Here is an 18,294-nt window from a genome sequence, read left to right as displayed (position 1 = left end):
CATTATCCTGATGAAGGCGTCTTGTATAGGACGTCGAAACGTCGATTGTTTACAATAAAACTGCTGGATGAGCAATACTTGGTCATACACATCATGTGATACTCATTATATCATATTGCAGAAAAACAGTCTATTGCAGAAAAACAGTTATATTATATTGCAGAAAACAGAAAAAACAAAAATGTTTAAAAAACACTCGGTAAAAACTAAATCATGTCTTGATCGAGTTATAGCACATGTTTATACACTGTAAAATACCTTATAAATAAGATATGTTGGGAAAAAAGATAAGATACACGAGCAATGGGTTTAACAAATTAACAGTGAAGTGAAAATATACAAACCTGTAGTGAATGGATCAGGGCAGTAGTAACCCCCAGTGCATGGAGCACAATCAGTCACATTCTTAGCACTTGGAATATCTCGCATTGTTCCACCAGGGCACTTTTCAGGATCTTGCCCGCCTATATAAATAAGTTGCATTAAACACAACAACATAATTGAAGTTAAAAAACCCAAGACATATAATTTGAATAGGCTAAAAAAAATTCCACATAAACATATTAAAACTATACGAGCGTGTACAAATTACAGACACATTGACAATACGAACCTCCGATACAATAATATCCCAATGCACAGCCTGAAGAACTAAAATTGGTCAATCCAGTTTCGTTGCACCAATAACCAGGTGGACATGGAAGACAATCTTCAGGGTCGGTAGCACCTAAATAATCGTTTCAAATTTAAGCTTGATACATAAAAACCTTTGAAACATTCCTTGAGATCTTAATTATTTCACAGTACCAAAAAATAGTTGTTTTTAAATTATGGTACTAATTACACCTTTTTTTCAAATTTTTTTTTTCTCCGAGGGTATATACTTAAATCAGTCGAACAAAATCCCTAAATAATAAAAATGAGGGACAATGCGAGTTCGCGTACATAAGCAACTTTTATCGCCACAAACGTTTGTTTTAGGGATTAGGAACATGCGACTTTGCGGTCTACTTATGATCTGCTTGACTATCTTAAGTGGTCCGTAACATAACACCAAACACTTAGCACATTCGTGGCCTTGTTTGGGAATAATCCCTTGAGATGATTTCGTCGGCATTCGCGATTTAACATTGAACGTTAAACGGTCTTAAAACTTGGGTATTCCTTTAAAGATGAAAATCAGTTTATGACCGGTTGGTAATGTTGTGTAATTCTTGCGGCTCGCTGTATTACATAGGCTCCCACTCCAGGCCTATATGGTGTGTTATTACCTGGTAAGCTTCTGTACTTGTTGGCTGGGCAGGGTTGAGGTCCAGCATTAGCCGTACAATCCGAATCGTTGATTCCTCTGCAGTAATGGCCGGGAGGACACGGGTAAGCCATTGGGTCGCCTTCTCTACACCATGAGCCATTAGGACAAAACATACAGTCGGATAATTTACTGGCACCTGTAAAGAAACAAACGTGAATAAATCTGTACTAATGGACCAAGCATCGTACTAAGATGAAGTTCGCAAGTTTAGAGCTGTTTGACAGTTCCTAATAAAACCTTAATTGGAAAACGTTTCCATGGCAGAATGTTGATAATTTTCAGTTACATCAGAAAAAAAAACAGATTAATAAAAAAATGTCTATGTATTTCTGTGAAATAACATTTGACAGTTTTCTACAGAAATATGGGAAAAATGCACTTTCATCAACAAAATTTATTTTTTTCTGCAATCAACCCTTACCTGGGTTAGCCCTTAAAGTGTTTTCTGGGCAGGGTGTGGGATTTGCAATTCCAGTTGGGCAGTAGAATCCGGCAGGACAAGGTCCAACACACGTTTCTGTACCTCCACATGGTATGAGAGTGGTAGAAGTGCCGGTTGGTGTGAAGGCCCGGTTCGCACAGAAGTAACCCTCGTTACAATCACCCTGTCATCAAAGTATGTGTATAAAATAGGCAAAAAAACATTTTAAGTGCTTGAAGTACACGAATGTATTTAGGATTTTATTTTTTAATAAGTGTTATATCAACGATTATTACTTTAAATATTATTTTAGACAGAAAGGATATTTTAGTCAAGATACCATTAATATTGTGTGTTGCATTTTAAACAAATTCGAACATTTGAACAGAAAGGTTACTGCAGACTCGTTTTTATTTGTGTTATACTATTTTCATTATTCCTAAAAAATCGAAATTTTAAAACAAATTACGAAACGTTAATTATCACGCTTTTCCATTGGCGCAGTATTTTAACAATGTAAGCAGTTTAAAAAGTCAATTTTAAGGTTACATAAAACAGTCTAACATATAACATACAATAATTGATTAAGGACAAAACAATTAAATAACCTGCTTACCCGTATTTCTCCACCCGTACAATACTTCCCAGGTGGGCATGATTGACATTGAGCTTCTGTTTGTAAACCCACATCTCCTGCGCCAGTGTAGGTTCCGTTCGGACATGGTATTGGATAGGGAGTGGCTAGTTTAAAATTTGAGTTAAAAATGTTTGTTGTTTGTAGTTTTAAACAAGGTAATGTATGACTACATAAACTTATAATTTGATATATTTGGCAAACAACTTGTATTTATCGCGTAAGCTTTCAGTGAGCTTCTTTTATGGTCCGTGTATTTTAGGAGGCAAAATATTATTCGAATTACTTCAAATTTAAGATGTGACATTATTATTTATGATTCAAATATAATCAGTAGAATAATTTACTGAGTAAAAATCTTCTGTATAAAGGCGCCCTTGTTGGAAAATTTAAAACACTATGTTGCAAACGTTTTAACAATTGCTGTCGTAACCATCCATTTTTTTACTAATAGGTCAACGACTACATATACCGTAAGCTGTGCTGGCCAAAAGAGTTAGTTCTATGGAGAATAAAATTCTGTTTTCAAAACGGTGTTGCAAAAGAACTACGTCGGACGTTCAAACATACACAACTAAATAATATCTGCTTGAACAGCCTAAATAGACGTAAAAGTGACACGACCTAAAACCGTAGCCGTATGTAGTGTTGCCAAACAAAACTATTAACTATTTACTTAGTATCCTGTTTTTTGATAAGATTTATCTTACCTTCAGGACAGTAACTGAAAGGTGGGCATTCAATTTCTCCGCCAGACAAAGCATCTTGACAATAAAAGCCTGGTCTGCATTTGTCGCAAGCGCAGGTTCGTATGCTGGGTTGGTATGTACCTGAAGTAACAACGGGATTAAAAAAGTTTGTTTTTTATTTGAAGAAATATTTAAACAATGCCAAGTTTTAAAGAAGTTATGAACGGAAAAGCCCTGTTTTGTGACAAGATGCACAAAAAATAAACTACGTTACTAAAATACCCTTTCCTGAAAAGCAACCATTTTATCAGATACTTGAAAAAAGTAAAATAAAACGCTTTAAAATGAGTTTACAAAAAAAACTGAAATTCATAAAACCTTCCAAAAAAGTAAATGCAATTAAGATTTGTTTTTTAGACGTGGTTCAAAGTAAATATAATGACATATAAAAACATCTTGATAAAGCATGCAAGATGAGGGATTGAAAAATACCAACCCGTGGTACAAGGCTGAGGTTGAGATGACCCTTCAGGACAAAAGTGGCCGATCGGACATGAAAACTGGTCAGGGTTGTTATTTGAAGTTGTGTTTCCGGGACAGAATGAACCACACTGGCATGGATTTGTTGGTTCGGATTGGCCTTGGTTTTCACAATAGAATCCCTGGAAAAAACATTATGAATTTTGTAGACAGAAAACCCTTTCGCTTGGGTAAGCGTTTGTCAGTCTTGTTATTGTATTTTTACGAATTTTATTTTGCCAGTAATGCCATAACCAAAAATCATTAAATGCGAGATAATAAATAAATGTTTGTTGTTGTGGTCCCAAATTGGCCAAGTGATTGTAATTTGGCCAAAAAATAACGCTTTTAACTATTATTTTATTTTTAATTATTTCTCTGTAAAAAAACGTCTGTAAATTCGAAACAAAAATCAGAGGCTTAACAATATGCTTTTTTTCTGTCACAAAACAGCGTGGTTTAAATTGTGCTAAAACCAGTTTTGAAAGCTACAAGAAAATAGCAATATCGGCTTTCAACTGAAAGAATAAGATTTTGAAAACTACATCCCTCTTTTTCCTAAAAACGTTAGCAGCCAACCCACCGGTGAACAAGTTGTGCAATCAGCCTCTGCTGCAGCCCCAGTAACGTTGCGCATGGTTCCAGTAGGGCAGAGGGTCGGACCAGTTGCCCCAGCGAGACAGTAGCGACCCACTGGGCACGGCCCGTTGTAGGGGGAACTCCCTAAAGGTGGTGTACCGGGTGTGGGGGTATCACTGCCCAATTCACAAAAGTAGCCGGCCTCACAATCGCCTGTTAAAAAGAGAATACACGCAACAATTTTAATGAAACAGTAAACGGGTTACATAGATAAAAAATGGTGGTGCTTAGTATAGTTTACAACTAAACTTCTTCTAAAAATTGCTTGCATTTGCCTATGTAGGCGTTATGTTGGTCGAAATTCAAACACTAAAAAAACGAATTATTCAGTTATTGGTATGATCGGCTATTAGATTGAAGCGTCCGTGTTTCAGAAATGTACTGTTGCGTTCATTATTGCATATCTTGTCCACCGAAAAGAGACTTTTAAAAACAAAGTTTAACTAACTCAGAAACTGATGGCAAGGACCAATCAATGTGGATACAACAAAGATGACCCGTTGTAAAGCCCAAAGCTTGCAACTGACCTGCTGGTGTAACAAGGCCAGTTTCGTTGCAGAATTTTCCTGAAGAGCATGGAAGACACTCACTAGAGGTCGCTGCGTTCACGTTTTTTTCGTTAAACGTGGATTTCGGGCAAGGTTCGGGAATCGAAGTGTTACCAGGACAGAAGTGACCTGAAGATGTGTGGAAAATTTAAAATATGGATAAGGCAAATAGCTTGTAAAGTTGGTTTGTAAATAATGTTACTGTGACTTATAGCCAACCTATACAACATGAAAATATTAACCAATCACATCACTGGGTTTGTTCACGTGATCAAGTTCGTTTACTCAAGTATCATTTGAATGGTAGGAGAAATAGTAATTGTTTGAAATTCCATCAAAGCAAAGTTATTTCTGCGTTTTTTGGTGTTTTCTTCACAAACAGAAGGTAACAATGCTAATAAATAAACCGATTGCCAAATATTTACTAAAAAAACTTTTATTCTTTTTTTTAAATCGTTTAATCCTGTTTTTCATACCCAACAGACAGTCCTCTTCTGCACTCATATTAAAGTTGGGACACATTTTTCCAGCTGAGCAAAACAAACATTCGGAATTTCCTCCTGTGCTGAAAGAACCGGGGGCGCACCCAAGTGGGGTTGGCGTTCCCATGGGGCAGTGGAACCCAGCCGGACATGGGTAACCGCTAGTATCACTGGGTGCTGAAATGCTGGCCCGACCAACACAAATGAATCTAAATAAACGGGAGTTTGAAAAAGTTTTTGTTCGGGTTTTCAGATAGATAAGATTTCATAAAAAAAAGAAATTAAAAAAAATGTTAATTTGCTTTGTAGTTGTGCGCCGTAAGTGATCTAGATTATATTCGTCACAAATATTTAGACTAAATTGCATTGAAGAGCGTAAACTAAACAGAATTTCCGTTTAATTGCATCACAGATAAACAAGTGGGTAAAAAAATAGAAAAAAATTGGCAACACAATGCAAGGCCTTAAATCAGCAAAAAATACAAGCCAATGGGTTTATGTATAAAACATCACAAGGTTTTGGAAATTACTATTATTTATTTGTCAGGCTAAAAAAAACAATAGCAATGCGTTTCTTGTGATGTCTTATACACAGATATTGCCTTGTGTATATTTTTGCTTTTTTGTTTTGGGTAGATTTTGTTTTGGGGAGAAAAATTTGTGAGTAAGATTTTACTGAGTTTTGTTTTCGTATTAGTATTAAGAAAGATGTTACTAAAGCCTATTAAAAGAAGTTATCTCCAAATCTTGAAGCAATAAATAAAAACTAAAAAAACAGAAGCAAATAACAAATATAAACACCTACCCAGGGTCACATTCGGGCAATATAGTGGAGTCCGTCAAGCCAGGAGTTGGACAATATTTTCCAGGCGGACAAGACAGACAGTAGGTGGAATCTCTACTACCGTTCTGCTCATTGTAAGTTCCAGCAGGACAGATTTGTGGCAAATCCGGACCAGTACAGAAATACCCAGGTGGACAGATGCTATTTCCAGTAAGAACTGTAAATAAATTGTAGGTCACGTAAGTTATGAATTACGAAGCGTGTCGTTGTGTAAAAAACGTTTCTTTACCACCATTTAGTTATATGTATTGTTTATGTCGTATTTATTAAGGTTATGGTTTAAATATCAATTGATGCCAAAAGGCAGCGTTGTCAAAGAAAAGTTGTTTGTATTCTATGTCATGTTTGTATTCTATTTGAATAAGTTAAGATGAACATAAATTCATAACTGGGATCAGCCCTGAAGCGTCTATGCAGACCAGCGATCACGGCACACTCATATATAAATCACAGTACGCCAGGCCCATTGAAGGCGCTATACCGAATCAGCCGGTCACCAAGCATTCACCACCATATGGCAAGGCGTAGGCTAGAAAAAGGCTAGTCCCGGAAAGACTCCTGTCGTGGGTTCGAATCCCACCGCAGGCTAGATTTTTCTAGCCTACGCCTTGCCATATGGTGGTGAATGCTTGGTGATTGGCTGATTCGGTATAGCGCCTTCAATGGGCCTGGCGTACTGTGATCTATTTGAATAAGCTTATCATTTAAACACCACCAGGTGACCTTTAAAATGGAAGTGACATAGCCTATTGTAGGTAGTCAAAGATAACTGTGTTTAACGTTGTGAAAGTTTAGGTACATGTAAAGTTAAAAATTTAAAAGTTATGACATAAATACCAATTGATGCCATGGAAGTGGCTTGCTATGTTTAACTTTGTCAAAGATCGGTTATGTGTAATGTTTATGTTCTATTTTTGAATAGGGGTATGATTAAAACATCTATGAATATCATGAAAATGAAATGGACCTACTGTCGTTTTAAAATTTCGTTCTATGTAATATTTATTTTTTTGTAAGGTTTTGATTTCGACACCTATTAATTCCAATAAAAGTAGAAGCGACTTACTGCCTGTAACGTTGTCAAAGATAGGGTCTCCTTCTTTGGCGCCCTCTGTGCAGTAGTAACCAGGGAAACAATCCCCGCTAGTGTTTGCGGCACCACCAAGACAGTATTGTCCTACAACAGAAAACAAAATTTTCTACAAAGCAAAACGGAAAAACTGTTTAATGTTTTTGGACTAAATTAATATCTATACAACATATGTCTGCAGCACATTTATTTAATTATTCTTACATTGTTACATGAAGTAGTAACAGTTAACATACCTGCTGGACATTTTGTGCAGAGCGACTCACTGGATAACGTTGGAGCAGAACCAAATGTACCTGCAGGGCACGGACGGACATACGTGGTACCGGTCGGACAGTAGAAGCCTTGTGGACATGGCTCTGGATCAAGATTACCTAAAACCAAATATACAATGCAATAGCATGGCTAATACTCCACAAAAGTGTCTGCAAAAAATTGGAAAAGAATACTTTAATTCTAGGGGCGTATATGCGATTCTGCATTTTTTAAGCGTATTTTCAAACAAATAGAGTAAAACTTACACTAGAATAAGCGATAACTTTTTGAAAAACTTGCATTTTATACAATTTATGAGCAATTTGACAGTATATATGTTCTTTTTGTACCATTTCTACAAACTTGCTTTTTTCCACGTGTCACAATTAAGTTTGCGTTAAACTAAATCGCTTTGTTACAAATTTACAAGCAGAACACCAACAGTTATATTCATTTTTACCTACGTTTACTTTTCTATTCGAATAAGGAATAGTACAAGTGTCCACTACTTACCATCGTTGGGGTCACAGATGCGTCCACTGGGGCAAGGGCTGCAGCTTGATCTGCCCTGGTTTGGTTGATAAGTACCAAGTTCGCAGACGGTTTGATTTTTCGAACCCTCCACACAGTAATGCTGGGTCTCACATATTACTTGGTCGGGACGGTCGCTGCCTTCAGGACAGTAGTAACCCGCTGTGCAGTTTGCGAATGGTAGAACGTTACCTTCCCCTGTGTATGGAAAAGATGATGTTGAAACTTACAATATTACTTCTGTAATACTATTTGACTTCAATAAATGAGATACACAAAAAATAACAACAGTACACTCATACGAATTCGACATTCCTACAGCAGATGCCACAGCAGTTATATACCCTCAATATTTAACAAATCATTATATTTCTAATTTACAAAGTAGCCACCTGAAAAAGTATATCGAGTAACCAATTTAACTCAACTAGGATATACAATAATTTGTCAAGGTATACATATTTTGTTAGATTAAACAAACGACAACATCAATATCTATGATGAAAATACGGTGTACTGATAAATGTTTTCAATATAAAACGATAAACTAACATTTGAACTAAATTTTGTCTAATCAAATCTTTACACAGTGAGTGAAAATCTAAAATTCCTTTTCAATCAAAGCAATAGCTCAGAGCAAAAAGGTTTACCTGGACAATAGGAACCAGCAATGCATGGTAAACAATCTGATCGCAGTTTGTTATTATAAGTAGAGCTGTAAGTTCCTGCTGGACAAGCTACAGGAGTTCCAGTTCCTTCTTCACAATAATGACCAGGTGTGCAATCCATTTCCGTCTGACTTGTACTGAACAAAAATGTTAAATGCATTAACTAAAGTTAGTAGTATGTGGAGAATTATATTCGATTAAACTCAATCAAAATCACAATTACACCTTTTTCAAATATCTTACACAATGTTTTCTATGCTTTAACTGGAAAATCTCATTTATGTCCAGTTTAGTGATAAACTTGTTTGGACAAAACACAAGTGTAGTGATAAAAGTATAACTTAAACTAACTCCAAACTGTTCATAAAAAAATCTAAGGTATAGTTACAACGGTCACATGAAAATGTTTAAATTTCTTTAAGCTCCATTAATGCAAAGTTAAACCACATTTCACCAAACACAACAACTTCAAAAACGTAAAAAAATGTTTTCGAAACTTAAGAACCTTACAACATTAAAAAATCACAATATATTGTACACCAAGTAGTTATATTGAAGCTAGTCTAATGTTACCTGCCGTAGTCGCAGTAATAGCCTGCTGAACAGTTTCCTCTTGGCGCAGACATTTCGAAATCGGGACAATATGTTCCCAAGTCGCACGGTATCGGTTGCGGGGAACCACGCCGACAATAGTAACCTAAAAAAATGTTACTAAATTTGTAAAGCAAATGAATTAGGTGAAGTGTTACCTAATGCATCAAAAATAGGGGGCCTGTGATAAATGAAATCGTTAAACATATTTTACAAAACTATTTTGTAAAAAAACGTTGTTTGTTTACCACTATTTTTTACTGTTTGAATAAGATTAGTGTAATTAAGAGGAAAATGAAGCACGTTTGCCCACAGTTGTAAAAAACGTTGTTACCACCATTTATATGGAATGTTTTGTTTTCTATTTGAATAAGGTTCATGTAATGTTCAGGAAAAAAGCGTTTTCCCTACCTGGCATGCACATTCCACCAGTGGTATCAGCCAAGCTTGGACAAACGCATTCAGATGGTGTTGTGCAAGTAACGTTGCTAAAAAATACGTTAAGTTATAGTTCAACTAAATATGATGTACTTAGAAATGGAAATCGTGAATATACTGGAATACAAAAGCACATGTTGCTACCATAACAAAAAATAACAAATATAATTGAATCAAATATAATAAACTATTTTAAATATGTATGTCAACTTGTATTTGTGTTACTATGGATAATAGAGAAATAGTCGTTAACATTTGTTGTACACTACAGAATGTTTCAGACTTAATATTAGAAAAATAATAATTTATGCATAAAAGATAAATAAATGAAAAAAAAACTAGAAAGGTGGATTTCTGATATACTTCCATTTACTACACACATTATTTGATCTACACATATGATTGTTTTTGCAAGCAAAACCGAATAGGTCCCCACCGGTGTGTTTGTGCGGATTTACGGTAAACAAATATTCCGGTTGTTTTTAGATTCTTAGAAAAACTTTCAGAAAGCATTAACCCAACTTTAGGAGGATTAAATCCGGATTAATAACTAATATATATTTAAATTTGAATAAATTTGAAGCACTCTTTCTTTACCAAACCAGCGTTACAAACCAGCGTAAAAAAATTTACGTTTTGGGGGGCTGTCGGTGAACCGCTGAGTCATTCGGGGTAAAACTTTTGGAGGATCAAGTTCGGATTAATAACTAACATCTATTTTAATTTAAAGCACTCTTTCTTGAACAAACGCGTATAACAAACCTGCGTCAGACAGAAAAACGAAAAAAAAACGGACAAAAACAATATAATATGTTCATGGAAAACTTTATTCATAAAAGATAAAAAAAATTTATAAAAAATTGGAAAATCAGTAAATTACCTTCCTGTTCCGGGATCAGTCCCATACACAACCGGTCTTTTCGAGTCTGATCCACCAGAGCAATAAAATCCAGGATCACATACATCAGTTGGTTCGGAGTTTCCGCTTCCCTCGCAATATTTACCTGCTGTGCACTGTAAGCAGCTCGATATAGAACCTTGCTCTGTAAAAAAATGTTTTCAAATTTCATTGTATTACTAGATTTTCATAATAAAAAAAAATGTCTTTGGTTACATTTGGAAAGAAATATGTTTGGAAACCCGATTTTTTGTGTGTTTCGTTTATTGATAAAAATGGGAAGAATTTATATAACTCTTTACTTTAGTATTAACACTTACGTTTTAATCGGCTAATACAAAAATGAATTGGAATAAAACGCAACTATAGACGACAATATCTATAAATTATTTCTAATTTAAAACCGCAAAAAAGTTTACTTTCGGCTATTTCTATTTCACTATTATTAACTTTGCGCATTTTAATATTTCCAATAGAAATGAGTCAAGTCAATACCCAAGTACATGGAACGAATTTGGATTTCGGAAAAGCGTTAAAAGTGATACAGAGGTCAGATTAAAACACAGCAACACCATTGATTTTGCAAAGATAATCGAGGCCTGGATTAAATTTTCCCAGATGATTGAAAAACTTATGAATATCCTGGTAACAAACCTGTTTCGTTGTTAAAAGTTCCAGCTGGACAGGGGAATTCCCTTTCAGCTTTAGTTCCACCTGGGCAGTAATGACCGGCGATGCATGACAATGGGGTAATAGTGTTCCCAGGACAATAAAAACCTAAAAAAAGATCACTTGCAACTGAAGTGTAGGTTTTTGCCTGACAACCAAGCGACCCAGTTGTACTAAAGTGCTCGGTACAAAGTGACCCAGATTTTGTGCTCGGTTCTTGACTAAGTATTTCTTGACAATATTATTACGGTTTCAAACAAATGGTCGTAAGACTTTCAGTCATAATTGTGCCGAAATTTTACACCATTAAAACTAATTTTCGGTCTTAATTCGAGAAATAAAAATCGGATTTGGGACTTACCAAAGTGCATTAGTCACAAAACATATTATACCTTGTGTACAGTTGGGACACAATTCTTTCTGTATTCCACTTGCGAATGTTCCAGGTGGACAAGGCTCCTCTTGACCGTTTGGACACTGGAAGCCAGGCTGACATGGACCGCCCGATCCCTGGAAACAATTAGTTTAAGGTTTAGAGTGCATCATGTAAAACAAAAATAAAAAAATGTTCATTACACGTAACACAGCGAAAGTGACGCGGATAAAAGAGAAGGCATAATAAAAGCAGCAAAAAATAACTGCAAAGAGCAAATTTGGGAGAAAATCAAAAAAATGTTAATAAATGTGTAAAAAAAAAAACAGAAGCAAAAAAACAACTTAGTGAGCAGTTTAGTAACAAATCAAGTTATTAATTGGTAATGACTTCCTCTTATCTCATGTGCTGTTTATTTGTTATACGTTTAGGTAAGAAATTTTAAACTTTCTCACATCGTGTAGGTTTTGCAAGTCAATGCTTTTATTTGGTGGAATTTTATATGCGTGAAAATTTCTACTTGACTCACCGTGTTTGTGCCGTTGTTCGGGTTTTTCACGTTAACACCGATGATGCAGTTGTAACCCGGGTCACATGACCCCGTCACGCTTGGTTGGCCAGGGTTTTCACAGTACGACCCGGCGGTACATTGTGTGCATTCGTTTTCAGTGCTCAATCCGTATACCGGGTTGAATGTACCTAAATAAACAAATGAACAAATACAGCTTAAAACGCAACACTATCCTGACTTTTCAGTTAGTTCGTCCCTCTCATTTTTCACTTATTGTCTTCAAACGTTCAAATTTGGCATTAAAAACTTGTTTTCGAGAACATTTTTTGCACATAGTTCTACCGGATGTAATCAGTTCTACCGGATGTACAAACAATGCCCCATTGTAACGTCACAAGTAACCGACATGTCATTCCTAATGGACATCGCCGATTGCAACAACAAACTTTGTTTCCCAAATCGCCAAATCTCCACTAAACCATTCTGCATGATCACTTATCAGTTATCACCTAAGCCCTGGTATTTGTTATCAAAGTATTTAATATGGGTTAAATACAAGAATATATAGCACTACTGTACTATTGCTATGCCACGAAACAGGCTTTAAAAACTAATTTGCAAAATTTATAATCAACAGCACCAAATTATATCTACAACACAATATTAACCATCCTCACCAGCAGGGCATTTTTGCCAATCCGCGCCAGTACCGTCCAAGCAATAATATCCCATCGGACAGGGCTGGGGATTAATTTCGGAGTCGACGCAAAAAGATCCTGCAGGACAGGACCTACATACATCAGCATTGCTAGTGTTCGAGTAAGTTCCGTTTGTACAGGGCAGTGGAGAAGGCGATTTAGGTGGACAGAAGTGACCAGGAGGGCAGTCGTGTTGTGTAGGTGTGCTGGCGTTTCCATCACAGTAATACCTTTCCCAACAATCACCTGTTAAAGATAAGTTCGGTGAGTTTGGAAAAAAAGGAGTAAACTGGGACCCATTTTCGACAAACAAGTTATTTTTTTGCTGAACTGCATCTATTTTATACATTAGATATATAAGCGTAACGTATGACAATGAGATATAGTTGTAATTCGGGAGCGGTTTAGGCTTATGTTTGACTAAAACAGGCCAGGTTTTGCACTCCCCATACATTTGTCGCAATTTTAAAAGTTAAAATTATACACTTTTCTTACTTAAAAACTTTCAAAGCAAATACAGGAAACCTCGATTAAACCAGATTCGATTAATCCGGCAAATGTTTCGGTTTAAACGGGTCCGAGTTAACCGAGGTATACTGTACAAACGTTTAGTGAAGTTAAACTCATTAATCGCCAAATGGTTAAAATCGGTAAAACTCACAATACATTACTCCCAGGCGAACGAAATTTAAAGCATGTTCAAAAATTAGATATCTATGTAAATACCAAGGTTTGTAAGCGAAACTGCTAAGAGAGTTACCTGAAAGTCCGGAAGATCCAGTTCCATTACAGAATGAACCAGGATCACATGGTGAACAGTCATCTAATGATTTTCCCTGTGGGTCGGGATTGTAAGTTCCTGAAATGACAAAAGGTTGTTAAAAGTTAAACATCAACACAACCCTTATCATGTGCGTTTCTTGTCTTTTTCCCATCTTGTAAAGTAAAGCAACACAGGATAGTGTTTTCTCGGCGTTCAAATTTAGATTAAACATATTCAGTATAAGCAAGACTTTTAAAACACGTTTACTAGACGTTAAACTGAATCTAATTGAATGGGTTTTGTGTGAAATATTCGTTATGGAAAATATTTTCCTGGCAATGAAATCAGTTGAAAAATATAGTGTAATATAAGCTTATATATTTCGCGTTATTGGCATCTTCAGTTCCTTATTTAAAAAACACCGTATACAGTTATTTAATTTAGTGCACATGGTGATGCGGCCGAAATATTTCAATTCAAACTGCATTTTTTCTTTTTATACACATATGTCTATGTAGCCAGACACTTTTTCATAAATTATGGGTTTTAATTTTTCGAGGTCGTATTACCTGATGGGCACGCAGTGGGGGTGCTGCTGTTAGCTGGACAATAACTTCCACTCGGACAAATGTCACCAAAACTCTCACTTGATGGATTGGGCAGCGATGACTTTCCACTACAGAAAAATCCTGAAAACACATTCACAAGAGTGTAAATCTACGTGACAGTTTATGAAAACTTTAATGTTTCTTTGTTGCGACGTTTTTTCGTATAAAACAATGAAGTTGGCTGTTTGTTTTAGTGTCACTATACACAAGAAGCTGGTGTTTTCAAATATAGTTTGTCACATTAACAAGGCGAGTTTCTACCGCATTTTCTGTATCGACGTCCAATTCAACCAAAAATCGGAACAACCACAGTTCAGTGTAAACATTAATGAAAAACAAGAAAGGGGGGCAACATGTAACTGTAAAACGTGTTTCAATTTATCAAAAACCGCTGATGAAGGCAACTTGAATAGCAATTTGAAACATCTGTCCGAAAATACAATTGCCAGAAGTAGTTTTTTCGGTATATACTATCCCTGACAAAACAGTTTCTTTGCTACAATGAAAATATTGTCAGACACACTCACAATAAAGCAAATCCATTCAAAAACTTGTCGTACCTGCTAAGCACACGCTAGTGGGTTCTGAAAGTCTCTCTGTTGCGCAGTATTGGCCGGGGTCACAATCCAAGCATTCGTTCTCACTTTCCAGCTTCCAGCCAGGGTTGTAAGTTCCCTTTGGACAGGGTGTCGGTTGTGTGGAATTGAGCGGACAGTAGGTTCCTGCGTAAAGAGCGCAATTATTCGTTATGTATGAAAAGTGAACCTTCAGTGAGAGTGGGTGGATTTAAAGGTATCAAAAAGTGCATGCGGTGGCCTGTTTTGTAATTGCAAGGGCGCTGTAATGCTAACAAACATTGCAATGGTACATGTACAACCAAGATTTAACAACTCAAAGATATAGGAAATAGTACTTCGACATGTAGCAATTATGAACACAAAAACACTTTCTTATGTTGCTGTGTCACAGTAAATAAGCTTACAGTCAGTTTTTTTATTATATGCATAGATGTGATACTGTGTTGTTTAAATTATGTTTTTCTTAAAACTACCTTCATTATTCTCAACGTAAAATGGAAAACAGAAAGACCAGAGACTTCGGTTGATGCAAATCTGTTCAGCAGCAAGCAGAGAAGATCATTACACACATACCTGGAGGACACTCATTGGCAGTTGCGTTGATCGAATTTCCAGGACAGTAATAACCAGCAAAGCATGGCGCAGTTGGAGAAGTTTGATTGGTGCTGTCACAGTAAAAACCTGCAGGAAAATACTTACGTGTTACTGCTAAAATGACGGAAAGGCTTTAGTGCGTGAATTTGTGCCCCCTTTTTTGTTTACAAATGCAATCTGCTTCTTGAAAACTATTTCAGTGTTTGTTTGTTTTTTCTTTTTTTAGATGATTTGGGATTACACCGTGTTTTGGAAAATGACATTGTCATGATATTCGAAATACATATTTTTCATATTTGTTTACATGACTAAATATTTGCTTGCAAGTCTTATTCCATATGCAATATGTTACCACACTTTTTTGAAAAATATAAAGTCTTTGAAGGTGCTGTCTGCTAGAAGGGAGATATTTCTTATGATAAACAGTCTCCATTTTGTTTTGACAGTCAAATGGAAAAAAGCTCTAACATATAATCGTGTTTACCCACCTCCATCGCAAGAAACACAATCCTCAGGTCGAACTCGTCCAGGTTGATCGCTATAAGTTCCCTCCAAGCAAGGAAATTCGTTCTTGTACCTATAAAGTAATGATGATATTTATGTAAGGGTAAAATCTAAGTTTATGGTTAGAAATTCAAACGACATTATAAAAGCACAAAGTCAATAAATGATAAATAAGCTACAGCAGACAGTGCACACTTTTCAACCGATAAGGTCTCATCAGTGTAGTTGGTGACGTATGTGGTAGACTAGACTGGCTAATATATGTCTTGTCACCAGCTGCACTGATGAGACCTTGCAGCTCGAAACAATGTGCACTTCATGCAGCTTTCTTATTAAACGACATTCATTTGACAAAAAGGCCACCAGTCTGTGAATAAAATAGTAGCAAGGCATTACAATAACTTTTGGACACACAAAAGAAAAAACTGTGAGATTGGGGAGTTGTACCTTGTGCCATTGGGACAGTAGAAACCGGGCGGGCAGGTTTGCGGGATGACAACTCCCAAGTAGCCAGCATCAATAGCTTCAAGCGAATCACAGTAGCTACCTGAATGAAAAAATGCAATCAAATTAACGACATATTACTTAAGATATTCATGCATAATAAACTGTATGTAGAAACAGTGCTGCGCTGGGATTCAAACCCACGACAGAAACTTGGGAGGCTCGTGTTCATGATACGAATCATTTTGATATTGTTTTTTGATTCTTTACGCACCTTCAGGGCAATTCAAGCAATCGCTCATTCCTGGATCGGGCTGATAAAATCCCGAGGGACAGGGCACGGGCTGATCGCTACCCAGAGGACATTTTGCACCGTTGGGGCAACCATCAGGACAACTGTTCTTCGAACCAGACAAGCAGTAACAGCCAGGCTAAAAATAATGTTAAGTATTTTAAAGTAAGACTGAAATTTTGCCAGTTTGGTTTTCAGTTTACTTAATTTGGAACAGTTTCTAAACGAGTAAAACATTGTTCAAATTTTCATAAAATATAATTTTGTTGGATCAAAAATGTTTTGCAGTGTTATTATATTGCTAAAATTATCCAGAGATTGTAAAATGAAGACTTTAGACGTAAATACTATTTTATCACCTTGTTGCTTGTTAAACGCCATTTATACAATGTCTAATTTTTATTCAAGTGAAATTCAAAATTAGAAGCTTTAGTGGATACAGCCCTGAATGCAACCAATATACTGTTTCAAGACGTTTAGATTAGAGATGCCCTTCATATGTACTATGACGTAGTACTTACGTCACATTGGTTTGGAGGAGCGGAGTTGCTTGTTCCAGGGCAGTACCACCCTGCAGTGCAGTTCAGACAATATTCTTCGCTTGGGTTTGACGTGTTGCCGGAGAAGCTACCTATGAATATGAAACACCAGTGTCAAATAGTTGTGAAAAATTTTGGCTGTAACGTTTGGTGAAGACAGCCCTAACGAGAAATAACAGACTTTTTTATTTTAGATAATTGTACAATTTCACAATTGGAATATTGTCGTAAAAGTCCCTTTTGAACGTTTCGTCTGCTTATAAATCATTTTATTTCTGGGCCACAGCAAAAAAATCAAATCCAAGCTATAAAAAGTGTAAAAATTAGTCAAGTTTAGACTACACACAAAATAGTAAAGCCTTAATTGTAAAAAGCAAAATTTAAAACGGACACTATTAAACTGGCAAAAAATGCTCATTATACTGCAAGTATATATACATGATGACAAAAAATTGATCATTTTTCTCGAACCTTCTGGGCATGGCGTTGGGGAGGAGCTGTTTTGTGGGCAGTAGTGACCAGTTGGACATTCGTCACCATATGTCTGTGTTACAGGGGTGGCTGTAATACTTCCTCCTGTGCAATAATGGCCAGCAAGACACGGTCCTGACACCTCAAACAGTTCATCACGGTCACAGTAGTAGCCTGTGATGTAAACACAGAAAATTTACAAAGTTACAAAACACTTTACAATGCACCAACAACTTAAAGTATGGAACTTATGAGTAATGTAGTTTAGTAAGCATAGACGTTTATTTCAATTTTAATTTTGAACCGCTGGGTGAATCAGAGATCAACATTTTTAAAGACCACCTTCGAATAACTAGTTTTTTGAGGTGTTTAAATTTAAACATGTTTAAATCACTCCATTTTGACCAAACGTTTGGAACAAACTAGTGTTGGAAAGTATAAAGTCAATTTAACTGCTGTTTTTATATAAGAATTGATTAAGGTTGGTAAAATGTATTCATTTTTTCCCAAAACAAGGGAGCATACTTTTAAACAATAATAATTATTTCCGAATGATGTCAAATCCCATACAAAATTCCCAATGCCTCACAATTTTATTATAAACCATTAATTGTTATTCTCTCAACTAAAAAAAACATTAATTTGCTATAAATCAATAGTATTACAATGAAAATTTGCCTAAAATTCATCG

The 18,294-nt window shown here is 36.0% G+C and overlaps 1 protein-coding gene across 1 annotated transcript in view; it reads right to left on the bottom strand.

The window, feature by feature from the left end:
- The window catches only part of LOC145215442 (uncharacterized), a 102,797-nt gene that overhangs the window by 27,974 nt on the left and 56,529 nt on the right, over positions 1-18,294 (bottom strand). Inside the window, exons 81-111 of the mRNA XM_080084143.1 lie at positions 17,604-17,777; positions 17,115-17,224; positions 16,576-16,732; positions 16,305-16,404; positions 15,842-15,930; positions 15,333-15,440; positions 14,742-14,903; positions 14,143-14,262; positions 13,571-13,669; positions 12,790-13,056; positions 12,131-12,300; positions 11,621-11,738; positions 11,214-11,336; positions 10,542-10,704; positions 9,635-9,711; positions 9,206-9,329; positions 8,615-8,769; positions 7,947-8,162; positions 7,415-7,552; positions 7,155-7,265; positions 6,050-6,245; positions 5,239-5,453; positions 4,742-4,891; positions 4,159-4,367; positions 3,553-3,718; positions 3,078-3,197; positions 2,350-2,474; positions 1,734-1,917; positions 1,272-1,448; positions 614-727; positions 345-464 (exon numbers count right to left, since the gene is read on the bottom strand). Of these exons, the coding sequence (XP_079940269.1) occupies positions 345-464; positions 614-727; positions 1,272-1,448; positions 1,734-1,917; positions 2,350-2,474; positions 3,078-3,197; positions 3,553-3,718; positions 4,159-4,367; positions 4,742-4,891; positions 5,239-5,453; positions 6,050-6,245; positions 7,155-7,265; positions 7,415-7,552; positions 7,947-8,162; positions 8,615-8,769; positions 9,206-9,329; positions 9,635-9,711; positions 10,542-10,704; positions 11,214-11,336; positions 11,621-11,738; positions 12,131-12,300; positions 12,790-13,056; positions 13,571-13,669; positions 14,143-14,262; positions 14,742-14,903; positions 15,333-15,440; positions 15,842-15,930; positions 16,305-16,404; positions 16,576-16,732; positions 17,115-17,224; positions 17,604-17,777 (4,557 nt within the window). The remainder of the gene's footprint in view (positions 1-344; positions 465-613; positions 728-1,271; positions 1,449-1,733; positions 1,918-2,349; positions 2,475-3,077; positions 3,198-3,552; positions 3,719-4,158; positions 4,368-4,741; positions 4,892-5,238; positions 5,454-6,049; positions 6,246-7,154; positions 7,266-7,414; positions 7,553-7,946; positions 8,163-8,614; positions 8,770-9,205; positions 9,330-9,634; positions 9,712-10,541; positions 10,705-11,213; positions 11,337-11,620; positions 11,739-12,130; positions 12,301-12,789; positions 13,057-13,570; positions 13,670-14,142; positions 14,263-14,741; positions 14,904-15,332; positions 15,441-15,841; positions 15,931-16,304; positions 16,405-16,575; positions 16,733-17,114; positions 17,225-17,603; positions 17,778-18,294) is intronic.

Source organism: Phallusia mammillata, chromosome 2 (assembly GCF_965637545.1).
Source record: "Phallusia mammillata chromosome 2, kaPhaMamm4.hap1.1, whole genome shotgun sequence".
Lineage (NCBI taxonomy): Eukaryota > Metazoa > Chordata > Ascidiacea > Phlebobranchia > Ascidiidae > Phallusia > Phallusia mammillata.
This window is presented reverse-complemented; position numbering and strand designations above follow the sequence as displayed.